This window comes from Ziziphus jujuba, chromosome 1, assembly GCF_031755915.1.
Source record: "Ziziphus jujuba cultivar Dongzao chromosome 1, ASM3175591v1".
In the NCBI taxonomy this organism is placed as follows: Eukaryota; Viridiplantae; Streptophyta; class Magnoliopsida; order Rosales; family Rhamnaceae; genus Ziziphus; species Ziziphus jujuba.
The window spans coordinates 44,713,754-44,729,368 of record NC_083379.1 but is presented as its reverse complement, the minus strand read 5'-3'; the positions used below and the strand labels follow the sequence as shown (position 1 = coordinate 44,729,368).

The 15,615-nt window shown below is 28.7% G+C and overlaps 2 protein-coding genes across 2 annotated transcripts; both read left to right on the top strand.

Annotated features, from left to right (window-relative positions):
* The first annotated feature begins 474 nt into the window (after nt 1–474).
* LOC107404402 (ethylene-responsive transcription factor TINY) lies at nt 475–1,601 on the top strand. The gene has a single exon (XM_016011352.4). It carries the CDS (start codon nt 675–677, stop codon nt 1,434–1,436), a length of 762 nt encoding a protein of 253 aa, XP_015866838.2. The 5' UTR covers nt 475–674; the 3' UTR covers nt 1,437–1,601.
* Nucleotides 1,602–13,512: 11,911 nt separating this feature from the next.
* On the top strand, nt 13,513–15,611 carry LOC107404382 (mediator of RNA polymerase II transcription subunit 11). Its single transcript, XM_016011333.4, has 4 exons — nt 13,513–13,671; nt 13,778–13,894; nt 14,725–14,922; nt 15,288–15,611. Exons 1-3 carry the CDS (start codon nt 13,618–13,620, stop codon nt 14,899–14,901), a joined length of 348 nt encoding a protein of 115 aa, XP_015866819.2. The 5' UTR covers nt 13,513–13,617; the 3' UTR covers nt 14,902–14,922; nt 15,288–15,611.
* The last annotated feature ends 4 nt before the right edge of the window (nt 15,612–15,615 follow it).

Here is a 15,615-nt window from a genome sequence, read left to right as displayed (position 1 = left end):
ATGACTCATAAATAATGAATTTCCAGTTTCCATGATGTAATAAATATGTAATGGAGGATTGGAGAGGGAATTGGTTTGTGAACCAGAAAACGGACAAAAGCAACTGACCTCAACGGACAAAACAAGTGAAACGTGGACTAATGATATCTCTACAAAAAAATTTGATTATAAGGTTGATGGTACAAATGCAGCCCATCCTTTACCTCATATGCCACATTCTCTTCTGGGTCCCACATAACCCCCCCTTCTTCCCATGGTTAGTAAAATTCTAAAAGTAGAATAGTACCACCTTAGCATATGTACATATATGCATTATTGTCATTATTATTATTTTTTTTTTTTTGGTAATAATTTTTTTTGTTGTTTGTTTTGTCCTTGTATATATATATATATATATGTATATATATTTTTTTCCAATTCAACTATATTGTTAGTATGTTTATTTCATAGTGAAAAAAATCCAAAGTAGGTTGAGAGTCGCTATAAAGGAGCGGCCAAACTAATTCCTCTTCTTTACAAAACCACCATCATTGGTATCTTCCTCTTCTTCACACTCTCTCTCTCTCTCTCTCTCTCTCTTCGCACACACGCTCTTCCATAATTTTTTCTTTTTTTCATACCAAACATTCTCTTATAATCACATTTCCAATTATACTGGACCGTCATTCTCATCAATGTCCATGGAACTAAACAACTCTGAGGTCGAAAGCTGCAGTAACTCTTCTCTCTCGGCCTCTTCACCTTCACCTTCACCTTCGGTTTGTGCTTCGGCTCCATCTCTGAAAACGCAGCTTGCTGGGGTATCAAAGAGACACAAAGACGGCAGCAGACATCCGATGTACCGCGGAGTCCGAATGCGGAACTGGGGCAAGTGGGTGTCCGAAATTCGAGAGCCGCGCAAGAAATCTCGCATCTGGCTCGGCACATTCTCCAACCCCGAAATGGCGGCTCGAGCCCATGACGTGGCGGCCATCAGCATCAAAGGTAGCTCCGCCGTTCTGAATTTCCCCGAACTGTCGGAGTTGCTTCCTCGGCCGGTGTCTCTAATGCCTCGTGATATTCAAGCTGCTGCAGCCAAGGCAGCAGCCATGGTGGATATCAATTCCACACCGTCAACGTCAACTTCAACGTCGTCACCATCTTCGTCATCGTTGTCTTCGTCTTCGTCTTCTGTATCGCTGTCGCCGTCGAGTGTGTCGGAATCCGAGGAGCTTTGCGAGATCGTTGAGTTACCTAACATTGAAGGGACTTTTGAGTCGGCCGAGTCGGGGAACGAGTTTATATTGGTTGACTCGGTCGATAGTAATTGGGTGTATGACCCACCATTGATACTAGGCGGAGGAGCTGAATTCTATGGTGATTTTCCTGAGCAGTTGTTGACTGTGGATCAGAGTTTGATTCCAACCAATTATGAAGGTTTAGTCATGTGGGACTAATTGTGACATAAAGGCGTGCTTTTTTTTTTTTTTTTTTTTTTTTTCCTTTTCTTTTACACTTTTTTGATTGTATAGTTTTTGCAGCTTGTTTGGCTTGGCTTGGCTTTTTTTTTTTTTTTTGTTTTGGCTAAATGATCAAAATCACTGTAATATACTCTATTAAATTCACATAATATTTTAGTTTTAGTTTTCCTATCCTTTTTCTCCTCCGTGTTACTGTATATATGTTGAGGATTTTACAAATAATGCATCATTCAAATTGTTTCCAGTAAAAATTAAAAAATTAAAAAAATTGCATCATTCAAATTGTACTCCAGAAGTTAATCTATCATGTCATTAATTAAAAATGACCTTTAATGAAAGGGTTATTTAGTTAATTAGTTAACCCAGTTACCTTTAAGTAATTTATTTTCATTTTACTGTCACTTGTCCTCTATGTACCTTAATTTACTTGAGAAGACCATAACTAATTAATTATATAAAAAAATTGTTTGTCTTAATCTTGCATTGATTATTAATTCACCAATTGTAATAGAGTAATTGACATATATTTCCAAGTTCAAGGGCTAAGTGTCACTTATATTCCCAAAAAAAAAAAAAAAAAAACAAAGGCAGGTGTCCAGTGGAGTTGATATTCCGATAGTCAATTTGTCCTTCTTTTCATTAAACATTAAAATTATGAGTTTTAATTTTTGCTTGCAACCCTTCAATTTGTTGTTGTTGTTTATATATATATATATATATATATTTTTTTTTTTTTTTTGAATGAAAGTAGCAAGTTATTGGAAATTAGTACTGAATGAAATGTGTGGCGTAGCAGAGGGCAAATAAGCAAAAGGTGCCGTTGGAAGATTTGAAAAGATTGGCTTTATGTAAAAAAATGCCGTTGGAGTGTTTCCAAGAGAGTTCGAAAAGTAAATGTATATGAATATAATGAAGACAATAGAAAAGTGCGACAAAATTGAATGACGTATGGGTGGACGCCAAATGGGAAACAACTTTTCAAGAGAAAAAGAGATAAGATAGCCTGCCGGTTCCACTTTTTCACCTTATATCGTGTTTTAGCTATAACGTTTCTCACGCCAAACATAAATCAAAATTTATTATTAAATTATATATATTCCTTATAATTGGATATCCAGTGACCAGTTGACAACATGTACCATCAAAATTCAAAACCAGAAATTACCCTTTTTTTAAATAAAAAACAATACTAAATCATTCCATAAATCCATGCATGTTAAATGAATATCTATTATATTTGTGCCTTAATTAGTTAATTTTTGAACTTTTCAGCCAAAAAAAAAAGAGTTAATTTTTGAACTTTTATATATTTAATTATAGTTATACTTTTAAATAAGATTTATTTTTCATGAATTAGAAAGCTGTTTTTGGTTTCTAGAACCACAAAATTATTCGTTTCACTGTTAATTTTAATTAAATATAAAATATAATTTTAAGTACACACGCAAAACAATAGCTATTTAAGTTTCTTTTTAGATTGATCTTATTCGCAAAGGCCGGGAAATGAAATTTTTGAAGTAACAAAATATTGATTTGACTTAATAACCCAACTAGAATTAGATTTGTCCTGCCTAAAGTCAGTGGGATTGGGTTTTAGTTGATTATATTATTAAATAAATCAAAAGATATATATATATATATATACAAATTATAAATTTTGACGAAATCAATGTTTATTTTGCATATTGCCTGTGAAGCTGACATAAGCCTCGTGAGCAAAGATGACCACCAAAATGAAAGTATAATCTTGCTTGGATTTTAAGCAATCAAATTGAACTACTTTATCAAATAAAATTGACTAAGTTGATATGATATACAATTTACATCTATAAAAATAGAATAAATTATTATTTGGATCTCTTTTTATTTATTACAAATAAAAAAAAGGGACTGCTTTTGAATTTATTCTATTACCAATAAATAGGCTTCATCTTGAGTAGAGTAAAGTAAATCACTACAAAACTTTATACAAACATTAATGCTTTATGTAAATTATATATGCATCTATATAGATTTAGTACCATAAATAAGCTTAGCATCTAACCCTAAATGCACAAGACAATGAGACAAAAAACCAAATTCAGATGAATTTATATTGGAAAATCCCCATGCAATAGAAGTAACAAACAATAGCCCATTTTAATTTTTTTTCTTGTTTGGGAATGCTATTACAATCATTATAGAGAACACCGTCCATAGGCATGAAACCTACCATCCTACACATTTATTTTGGATGGTTAGATCACAGCTTTAATTGTTTACACAATCGTAACCACACATGCCTCCTCAAAAATATCTTTTATTTTCCTTTTTTCCTTTTTTTTATTGGAATTATTGTTATTTTTCCATGAATAATATAGGCCTATGGGTGCAAGATCGCCTGTCAAATTCAGAAACATAACCTAAAATATGGGTTTACTTTTTGGAGACAGCGAGACATGATTATTTTATAGGCAATGACATTTATTGGGGGCCAAAATATAGAGAATGACATTTTTTTATTTTTATTTTTATTGTTTTGCTTGAAAAGTGGGGTGTTGTATTAACCAAAATAGAGAATATAGTTTGATCTCCATACTCACTTCCATGGATTTTTTTTTTTTTAAACCATTCTCTCTCTATGCATATAATTTTATTATAACCACTTACAGATTCAATTCTCTTAATTTACAGCTAAAGAAGCGGTCATTAACATGCATGATGTTGTTGGTTAATGAACAGTCATTGTTTAATCACATTTATGTTGACAGAATATATACTTTCAGAAGTTAATTTGTTTATATGTATACAAAAATCACGTGGATAGTTTTGTAATTCCATCTTTGATTCCATTGGGTAAATGATATATATTATATAATAATGCATGTGTCGCCCGGTTCATTAATTGTTCAGAAAATTAAAATTTATTTCCCTTCCCATTTGCATGCATGTATATATTAATTGTCCACTAACAAATTTTCTATAGGCTTTTTGTGAAATGTGTGATTTACTCATTATAAATAACTAAAAGTTTTTTTTTTTTTTTTAATAAACGGAAAGTTTTTATCTTTTGAAAATGTAAAGTTAATTAATTTTCATTATATCATGTGCTTAGGTAAGCACAGATTATGAACGAATACGAGTTAAACTATTCTAGCTGAATTTAAAATGGCCATTATAAGTACTTTTGAAATTTTAAAAAGACCTAGATATAAATAAGTAACATTAATTTTAATTTCCAATATTGCTGGAGTCGTATATGTATATAAATCTTTAATTACTTTTTTTTTGGATTAATTATGTTTTGGTACTCGTTAATTTTTAGAATTTTGTAATTTAGGTTATCAATTTTTTGATTCAGCAAATTAGGTCAATATTTCAATTTATTATAATTTGGACCTTGTTTGATATTTGATTATAAGATTTAACTTTTGTCTCACATATTGATATCAAACTATATCATTTTTTTAAACTAGAATATATTAATATGCAAAATATTAAAATTATTTTTGATATTTTCCACTTTGATACAGATTATTAAAAAAAAAAAAAAAAGGTTGATGCAAGTTATCTAACTAGTAAACTATATCAAATCAAGCTAAATGATACCAAAAAAAAAAAAAAAAAATTGTAGGTTTCTATAACTAGTTTTATAATTTTGCATTTTAGTATTTATTTTTTTAGCTTAAAATCTGATACAGTTTAATATGAGTAATATAAAACAATTGTTAAACATTTTCAATCAAAAATTGACAAAGATCAAATTGCAACAAATTGAAATATTGGGAGCTGAAATTGCTGAATATAAATATTAAATCCTTTACAAAATCTTAAAAGTCAAACATACCAAAATATAATTACTTTTTTCTTTTTTTTGGTTATTCTTACATTTTAGAAAACACAAATTAAAGTAATAATAAAATAAAGAAGATTCCATGAGATCGATCCATGTTTAATTATTTATGTTGTAAGCAACACATGTTCCAATTAATGAGGGTCAACACACTTTTAATTTTAAGTTGGTAAAACATCTCAAATATACTAAAATATTCAACACTAATCTTAATTATTTAAAAAACTGACAATATAAATTTATTAATATGATAATATGAAACTATTAGGTAGGTTATATTTTCTACAGTTAAGGACTCCATTGTCAAATACCCTCAGTAAATAAATTATATATTTATTAAATGCTGTTTATGAACTTCCAAATGGTGCATTTGACATTCGACTATATCTAAACTCTAGACTTGCAACTAACAAAACCAACTCATTGTTTTTAAATTTTGTTTTGTTCTTTTTTGCTGTGGGTCTAAATTTAAGTGCTCCCACTACTATCATTACCAATAATAAGTAAAGAAGAAATATCGAAGATTCTCAAGAACACCAATTAATAAGGTTCATTGTATGTGTTGAAACAGTTAGAATGGCTATTTTTATTTATTTAGTGATAAGGCCATCAAAACTATCAACAAGCATCGATATGAGGTCATCTATTGGTCATCTATTAATAGAAATTTCAAGTGGAAGTCATTCGACAACACTCATTGTCTTATAAATATTAAATTATGTGATGTCCAAAAGAGCTAAGAGCATTCCTTATTGGAACATGGATTGTTTAAAAAAAAAAAAAAAGTGTTATATGAATAATATATTTTTTTTAAAAAATTGCTCTCCATTATTAATGTCTAAAACATAAATATTAAACTGATGTGGTTTAAATATTGTGTTTAATTCTGAAAACTCTTTAAATATTATAAAGTTTTTTAAAAATAAAATTTATCTAAAAAAATTATTTATTATATATAGTATAAAAATAAATATATGGAACTTCCTTTAATATATACATACATGTATATATATTATATATAAGTTTCCAAAATTGATAATGATGTATTTGGTAGATGGTCGCATTTGCAAAGAAATGATGGTACCAAGTGAAATATTTAAATGCAACATCAAGGCCATGTGCTTCAGTATTATTCTACAAGTCTATATATCCTTATTGGTTCTATTTCTTAAGGAAAAGGGCTTTAATTTTTACATTTCAATATGGGCCACCAAGAATTATGAAGGCTCTGCTAGTGGATCTTTATTCATTATTTATAATATATTAATTATTGTTTTTTGTCACATTTTTTGTACATTAGAAGCCATAGATCACCTATGGTAGCCTGAATTCTCTCATAGCCATGGAAGTTTTAGGAATTAACTTTATACACTCTACATCTATATATATATATATATATATATATATTGGATCAGTCCGTTTATGGTGCAGACGGTCCTTATGCGGACCACAGTATTGGTGACGGTTTTTTATATTATTGGTGACGATTTTCTAAGAAACCGTCGTTAATACTATGAAAAACCGTCACTAATACTGCGGTCCTCATACGGACCGTCCTCACCATAGAATTTCCATATATTGGATATCGTCAAAACTGATAGTGATATCCTTCTTTTTTTCTTTTTTCTTTTTTGTAAAAAAAAAAAAAAAAACTTTATATATTTTGGAGATGGGGAAGGAAAAGAACTTGAATATATACTTCAAAAATAAAAGAAATAAATTTCCCCAATATTTTCCTCGACTGTTACATAACTGGCTTTATACAAATAGACACTAATTAGTTCAACTGATGAAAGAATCTCATAAATTCTTAGGGTTGAAGGGTAGGTAAGGTCCACTTCCCCTAACCGCATCAACCAATAATATAATTTGTTAATGTTCATTAAGTTAACGATTAATACCTTTGTTTATTTGATATGATATGTGTGTACATATATATATATATATATATATATATATAGTCAACCAATTGGCTGTCTCATCATCGAGGACAGTCCCTCTGGATCTTCACTCCATATATATTGCAGGCCAAGGTAGCTCGATATTCAAAATTTTGCTAAAATTCAATACTTGGTGGGTTAACTGGTTTTAATCAATTCATATCCTTTCCTGTTCAATTTTGTTTTTTTAATGATATCCACTGGTGATAGATGGTTTCATCATTTTAACACAATTTTTTTCACTTAATTAATTTTTTTTCTTTATTATTGTTTTTAAATATAATTAAATGACATCATATCAATCAAGAAAAAAGATGATAGAAGATCATTATCCCAAACTTATTACTTAATATAGCTGCTCATTAAGTGTGGTTGAATTGTGTAGTATTTTGTTTTTTTTTTATTGGGTAATAGCATCGTGTAGTTTTTATTACAACGTGTGGAAGCAAGCAAAGCAATTGCGTAAAGAGATATAGAGATATATGAAAAATACAGCACATCGTACAGTTTATTCAATCATATATATGCTTAGTATATAATTAACCAGCTTTCTAATCCCAAGGTCAATGACTTGGCTTTTCCATCAAAAAAGAAAGATCATGACCCGGCTCGAAGGAAGGAATGCAGCTGGAATAAGAGATTCGTAAGGCATTCAAAAAAAGGAAAAATGGAATATGAAGAAACTTTTGATTTCAATCAAAGTTGAAATAAATACATAAATTTTCATACCCCAAACTGTCTTCGCCCATGGCTTTGTGGCTAAGGCGTCTCGATTCTAAGCAGGTGAAGACTCGAGTCCCATTGGGCGTGATTTTAATGGTTTATTTTTAATTCAATAAGCTTATTAGTTGATTATTAATGGTTTATTTTCGTAAGCTTAATTTATTTTTGCACAATAAGCATTTATTAATTGTCATAAGCTCTATTTTCACAATTTTATTATTATAAGTGTTTGTTTGATATTGTTTATTTTTTAACAATAAGCATTTATTGGTTATCATAAGCTATTTTGGTTAAAAAAAGGGACATTAGCCAAAAATCAGTAAGCTATTATTTTTTATATTCTTTTAGATCATCATAATTTTATTATTATTAGGGTGTATTTGATATAATTTATCTTTAGACAATAAGCATTTATTGGTTGTGATAAACTCTTTTAATTAAAAAAAATTAGCATTTGGCTAACATTAATAAGTATTTGTTGACCCAAAAAACAAAAAAAATGCTTTAAGCCAAAACAGAGAAGCCAAATGTTGCCATATGCTCGGTTTATTTTTGGACAATAAACACTTATTGGTTGTCATAAGCTCTTTTTATATTTTTTTGTATCATCACAATTTTATTATTTTTAGGATCTGTTTAGTATATTTTATTTTTAGATGTTAAGCACTTATTGGTCGTCATAAGCTCTTTTAGTTAGAAAAATGAGCATTTAGCTAAAAATCAATAAGTGTTTATTTTTCATATTCTTTTGGATTATCACAATTTTACTATTATTAGAATCTATTTGAAATGGTTTATTTTCAAAAAATAAGCACTTATTGGTTGTCACAAGATGTTTTGGTCAAAAAATGGACTTTTGGCTAAAAATCAATAAATATTTGTTGGAAAAAAAAATGCTTTAAACACTTATTGTTGTCATAAGCTGGGTTTATTTTTGGACAATAAACACTTATTGATTGTCATAAGTTTTTTTTTTATATTCTTTTAGATCATCACAATTTTACTATTATTAGAGCCTGTTTGGTATGGTTTATTTTCGAATAATAAGCATTTATTCATTGTCATATGTTCTTTTGGTTAAAAAAAAATATATATGTTTGACTAAAAATTAATAAATATTTGTTTTTGTATATTCTTTTAGATAATCACAATTTTACTATTATTAAGGTCTGTTTGGTATGGTTTATTTTTGAACAATAAATATTTATTAGTTATCAAGCTCTTTTGCTTAAAAAATAATAGATGTTTGGCTAAAAATTAATAATTATTTATTAATAAAAAAATACTTTTAGTTAAAATGGAGTATCCAAAAATTTTGACTTCTTTAAAAATTTCACTTTGAGCTCATACGAAAAGCCCAAAAAAACATTAATGAAGCTCAAAAGATATTTTTTAAAAAGCATTAAATGAAGCTCAAAAAATATTTTTTAAACTGACAACCAAATACACAATAGTTTTTCAATAAAAATTCTTTTTATATACCAAACGGATGTTTAATGACTTATTTGGGTTTTTTTTTTTTTCTTTTTGGAAAAGAAATGAAAATCCATATGCTTATTTAGGTGCTGTAGAAAAGAATGGATATTATTCTTTTGGATTAAAACAATCTTATTATTTCTGCAGAATTTCCACACCATAAAGGAAAAAAAAAAAAAGTAAAAGAAAATTGCTTTTGGCAATGGCGAACATGGAACCTTGGATCTTTATGAATAATATGCAAAGGAATTAAAATAAAAGTGAATTAAGTACCAATAATTATGGGGTATGGTAAGTTTTAATGCATTGGGTTATTGTACTTGTCATTACCCACATGATTCTCATGTACTAGGTCCCCATCTTTTATTCTTTCTTTATATTGTTTAAGTACTTTTTGTTTAATTCACCAAAAAAAAAAAAAAAAAAAAAGAGAGTACTTTTTGATTTAGACAATATTTATTTATTTACAGTTATCATGTCTCCAATAATTGGTTTTTCCGAGAAATCCATGCACCTTGCTTTTCCATTTCCCTTTTTGTTTTCCTTTTACAAAAAACAAAGAAACAAAAGGTAATTAATATATATCTTAATCTCACAAATTTTCTTAAAACCATGCACGAAATTACGCTACTTTCCAAAATCACATTGTATCATTTGTATCTTTAGAGCATATATTATCAATAAATACTGATTGGGCAATGAGGTAATTGAAATTGTAACGAATCAGCTAACAAGGCCTTTTCTTCAAAGATTCTTCTACTTACATTCGTCAAAGCAAAAGCCTATAATATAGAGTTACATAAATTAACAAGGTGGGTAGGGTGTTAAAATCATATGTCTGTTTTCTTCTATATTTGGTTTTCTTATTACCTTACCTTAAGGTAATATATTTTGAATAATGCTACGCACTCAACCTGTTTAGACTTTAGAGGGGGAGAGAGAGAGAGATTTCCTTGTCAGTATATTTTTTTTTATACTTGATTTCCTTGTCAATATGTGTTTGTGAAATTGATGACTTTTTCCATATATGACCCATTTCAATACTGTGAACCAACTCATCGTAATAATGCAAACTTTTTTAACCTTATAATTTATTATGTGGGGATTGGAATTGAAACGCACTAGTGGTACGTGACACTATATATTTTGATTGATTCTCCAAAACCCTTTGTTCTTTCTTTTTTAAGCCTTTTCAATAAAAAGCTAAAAGCCAAGCCTCAGTTATTATTTTTTAGCCGCTTTGCTCACCTTATATGAGGAATTAAAGCGGTGCGAGACTAAAAAGTCTAAACGAGCTAGCTTTTCAAAGAATGAAAAAAAACGTACACGTGTATGAAAATACAATTCCAATATTGACACCTCATTGTTTTTTTTTTTTAAAATTATTTTTATTATTTATAATAATATATCCTGAAAATATATATTTGATGGTCGGTTTGCTTGCAATAATAATAGTACGATGTGAGCCCACTTCATCACTTAATTTATAAAGAAAAAATTAATTACATGTTGAAGAAGGTGCTATTTACTACTGTATTAAATGTAAATCTTATAAAAGGGTGTTGCTTTTATTGCAATTTCTCCTTTGTATATATGCATGTAATGTATTCGCAAAGCTGATGTCATGTACGTATGTACTCTCATTAACCAAGTAAAAATACAAATACGTCATGTCCACATCCGTACAAAATCATAACTTTATTATTGCAGATATACTATATTCGTCAAAATCAATAAATCAATTTCTTTTTTCTTTTTTTTTTTCTCTTAAGACTTTAGATGTCGAAAAACAGAAGGAAAAAAAATTGAAAGTAAAAACAAAGTAAAAAAATTAGGAGGAAAATGAATGCCTCTTTCATGTTTAGTGATTTAAATATTTCAGAAAAGAAAAGAATATAGAAGCAATAGAACTGACCACTGAGCGAAGAGAAGAGAGAGAGAGAGAGAGAGAGAGAGAGAGAGAGAGAGAGCAAGCCGCTAGGGAGCCAAAGAAGGGCGGACATTATTTATTTTTTTCTTCACAAAGTCAACTTCCTCATAAATCTCTGTTATGCATGTTATAGAGTGAATATGCAAATAAAGTCTTATATTGATTAATATAAAAGGTTTGGAGTTCCATCCTAAATTTTTTGTCTGTATTTTTTTTCCCTTAGATTTTTTCTTGTAGCCAAACATTGGAAATTAAAATCCTTCTTATGTTTTCATTTTTATTTTTCCTCACTAGAATCCTACATTTAGACATAGTGTAATGGTTGTCAACGAAACTTAATTAGGGTGTTATATCAAAAGGCCAAAAACAGAAAAAAGAAAGACTTAGCAAAATATTGTACAATTATTAAAAACTACTTTTATCACATGTAGGCATGAACTTTCCCTTGTCAAAGCAGAATGTTTCTCACAACCAGTTGATGTTTTTTTGAAAATATATATTAGCATCAATGCATTTTGAATTATACACAATTTAATATTTTGCATCCTAAATTATTTTTTAGGGCATTGTGCATTCTGGATTTTACTTTTTTTTTTTTTTTGGCACTTTGCATCCTTTTTCTGTTTTCTGTTAAGTTTTTAATAGACTAGTCATACACTTGGCATATAGGGCAAAAAAATAAAGATACAAAATGCAATTTTATATACTTTATGATGTAAAATGCAAAAATTTTCAAAGAAAAAATTAATTAAGATATAAAAAATATTAAATAATACTATTACTTTTTAAAGAAGTTTGTAAAAGAACTAAAAGAATTTTAAAATATAATTTTTCAAAAATAAAAATAATATATTTTTTTTACATATAATAGATATCCTTAAAAAAATAAATAAGAAAAAAAAAATTGCACATGCATTAAAAATTATTTTTTTATGGAAAAGTAAAAATTTTATTAAAAAAATATATATTAGAAAATCTTATAAATATCTTTTCCACAAACAATAAATATAAATGTAAAAAGTACAAGTAATAAATAAAATAACATATATTTTTTATAATAATATTTCATTTTTTTAGATTTTATTAATACTTTATCCTTTTTTAGGGTTTTTTTAAAAAATATTAGAAAATCTTGAGAGTATTTTTAAAAAAATAATAAATATAAATATAAAAAAATCCATGTGATAAATAAAATAACATATTTTATGACAATAATCTTTCAAAATTTTATTTTAGACTTTATAGATGCTTGATTACTTCTTTTTTATAAGTCTTTATTATTTTTTTAATCTCTATAATATTTACATAATATTTTTTTAATATTTTCAAAAATTATGTTTCCATTTCTTTAAAGCAATACTAATTTATTAAAAGAATAATAATTCTCATCAGTAAAAAAAATTATTGATTTTTTATTAATTTTTATTTGAAAATTTTTGTATTTTGCACTTTAAATTATATAAAATTGCATTGGTACCCTTATTTTTATCCCATGTGCCAAGCACATGATAAGTCAATTAAAAAGTTAACAGCAAAAATAGAAAAGGGTGTAAAGTACAGAAAAAAATGAAGTTCGAGATCCACAATGTCAAAAAAAAATAAAAAAAAATCAAAGTGTAAAATGTCAAACTATATATAGTTTAATATTTATTGGTACTAATATAAAAAAAAAAAAAAGACAAATATTTAAAGTAGTAAATGATTAGATTTTAGTGCTGTTTTGTACAATTTACCCAAAAAAAAAAAAAGTGCTATTATTATACAAAAAACTCTATACACATACATATATAAATTTTCTTTATATAATAAGTTCAACTTGAACTTGTTTTTTCTTAGTCTCAAAATTCTTTTTCTACATTTTTTTTTTTTTTTTGGGCAACCAAAATTTTCTGCCGGATTTTATTTTATTTTTCTTTGGCTACATTCACTTTTTTTTTTTCTTTGGCTACATTCAGTTTTTTTTTTTTTTTTTTTTTTTTTTTTCACACATTTGAACAGAAGCACTATATTGCAATTTTTTTATTTTTTTTTACCAATTTTGGGAGTTTGTCAACAAAAGGCTTCGGATATATGGGCTATAAATTTCAACAGGAGCCCAATTAGATATTAGGCCAGTTTAGACTAGCTGATTATGGTTAGACCCAGTGATCGAAGTATTCGTGGGCTCTAAGCCCACCAACCATTTTTCAGTTTTTCTCACATTTTCTCGCGAAACAAACGGTGGGAACCAGGAAAAAAGACCTTGCAGAAGCTCCCATGGATTCGCAGACCCAGAATACGTCGTTGCAGAGGCTTCAAAATGTGGAGAAGGTAAGCCATAAAAGTATGAGTTCAACGTAATTTTGAACTGAGAATTTTCAAGACCCACAGCGTGAGAATTTCTTTTGAACTGATTTGATCAATTTCTATTCCGCAGAGAATTGTTAGGGTTTTGGAGCTGGCTGGAGGAGTCATGGACGAGCTTTCAAATCCCAGCGGCCCCAGAAAGGAGTTCGTCAACAATCACTGCGGCGAGTTCATGCAGTTGATCAAGGTCTCTCTCTGAATAGCTTTTAATATTGTGTATCCGTTTTAGTTCTAAACCTTGCATTTGTTAATGGTGTTCTTATGGAAATTAAGACTTGGAAATGAATCTAGAATTTAATTGAGCAAAAGGTGAATTTGAAAATTGGGTACTCAATTACTGATAGTATGGAAAAAGATGGGAAGCCTGGAGGGATTTTTTTTTTTTTTTTTGGGTGGGCTTTATATGCTTTTTTGAAATGAATGAAATAGAAAGTACAACATTTGGACTGCACACAAAGTTGGCATTTGTTTGATACTACACCATATCAATATGCAGTCAAAACCCGTAGGAAAATTTTGACTTCCCTTTAATTATATATGCTCTGCATTCATTTACTTGGTGGCTAATATCAGAAGCTGGAAATAATATGTCACTTTAATTCTTTATCGGATTTGAATGGAAGGTCACCACTTTCATTAATCCCATGGAAACGTTGTTTTTTATGCTAGAAGGTTAGTCAAAAAATGAAAATGAAGTTGCTTGTCGCAATATTATCATTTAATGATTTTAATTTCTTTCAGATGTGGTCAAATGGAAATCACACTGTTAACAATGTTGAGAGATTAGAGTTGTGTTTGATCATGTGGTATTGTTGGGTTGTATCATCTATATGTCCTGCTCAATTGAGAGTTTATCATGATGAGGCTCTTAAATTAGGGGTTATGGCAGTGATAAAATGAAATGGATGCAAAATATCATTGATGTTTAATCTTGCATTGTTCCTGCATAAGTTGAGCTCTGCTTTTGGCTCATTACTTTTGTATTGGAAGGTGAAATTTTCAAACCTTTTGTATCAGGATATCCAAGTGTCACTGCGGGAAGAAATCAAAAGTGCATGCGATTACCGTCCCTTTGAAAAGTGTGATTATAGTTCGAGAATAGCCAATGAGATTTGTTGCAAGAAACTGGAATATGTTATCTCACGGTTGGATGGAATGAAACAGACTATTGATGAATATCACAGTGAAGTTTGATGAGATTTGATACACGTTAAGGTACATTGTCATTATTGTTAATTTTTCCATGTGATTTGGAAGATTTGTGCCAACAGCTATCGTCCAAATTTCTGTTGAGTAATTTAAAGTACATTTTACTGGTTACATAAAGGAAAGAGAACAATATGGTTCATGCAATACTATAGAGATGTTTTGCTGAAATTTGGTCATCTTGATTTTGGAGGTTTCCCATGAGTTGCTTAAATCACTTATTTGTTTACGTGTTTAAAATAGGTTTTGATATGGCTATCCATCTAATTTCTATAGGTTTATTGCAACGAAATATCTGGTTTAGTGATCAAAACTTTTCCGTTGTTTTCCTCCATAGGGATATAAGATATTTTCCTTTTTTACTTGTTTTGCAGAGTCCTTTGGTTGTACTCTTTCGCAGATATCAGACCAAGAAAATCTATGGAAAGAACTGATTCTCTCTATTTGGAATATTTTATCCTGTTTGTATGGGTAGTCTTGGTGGATGATTATCTTATTTTTACACACACAGCACTATAAGTACTTTAAATTGATGTCCTTATCTAGGTTTTGTGGATGCAACTTCATTGTGGAAGATGAGGTTACAAGTTCATACGGAAGTTGATAAGAATGTGGTTTTTTAACTTTTAACTGGGAAGTATATTGGGCAATAAAATAGAAGCTGCAAGAAACAGTTGTTGCAAAAAGATCAACAATAATCCC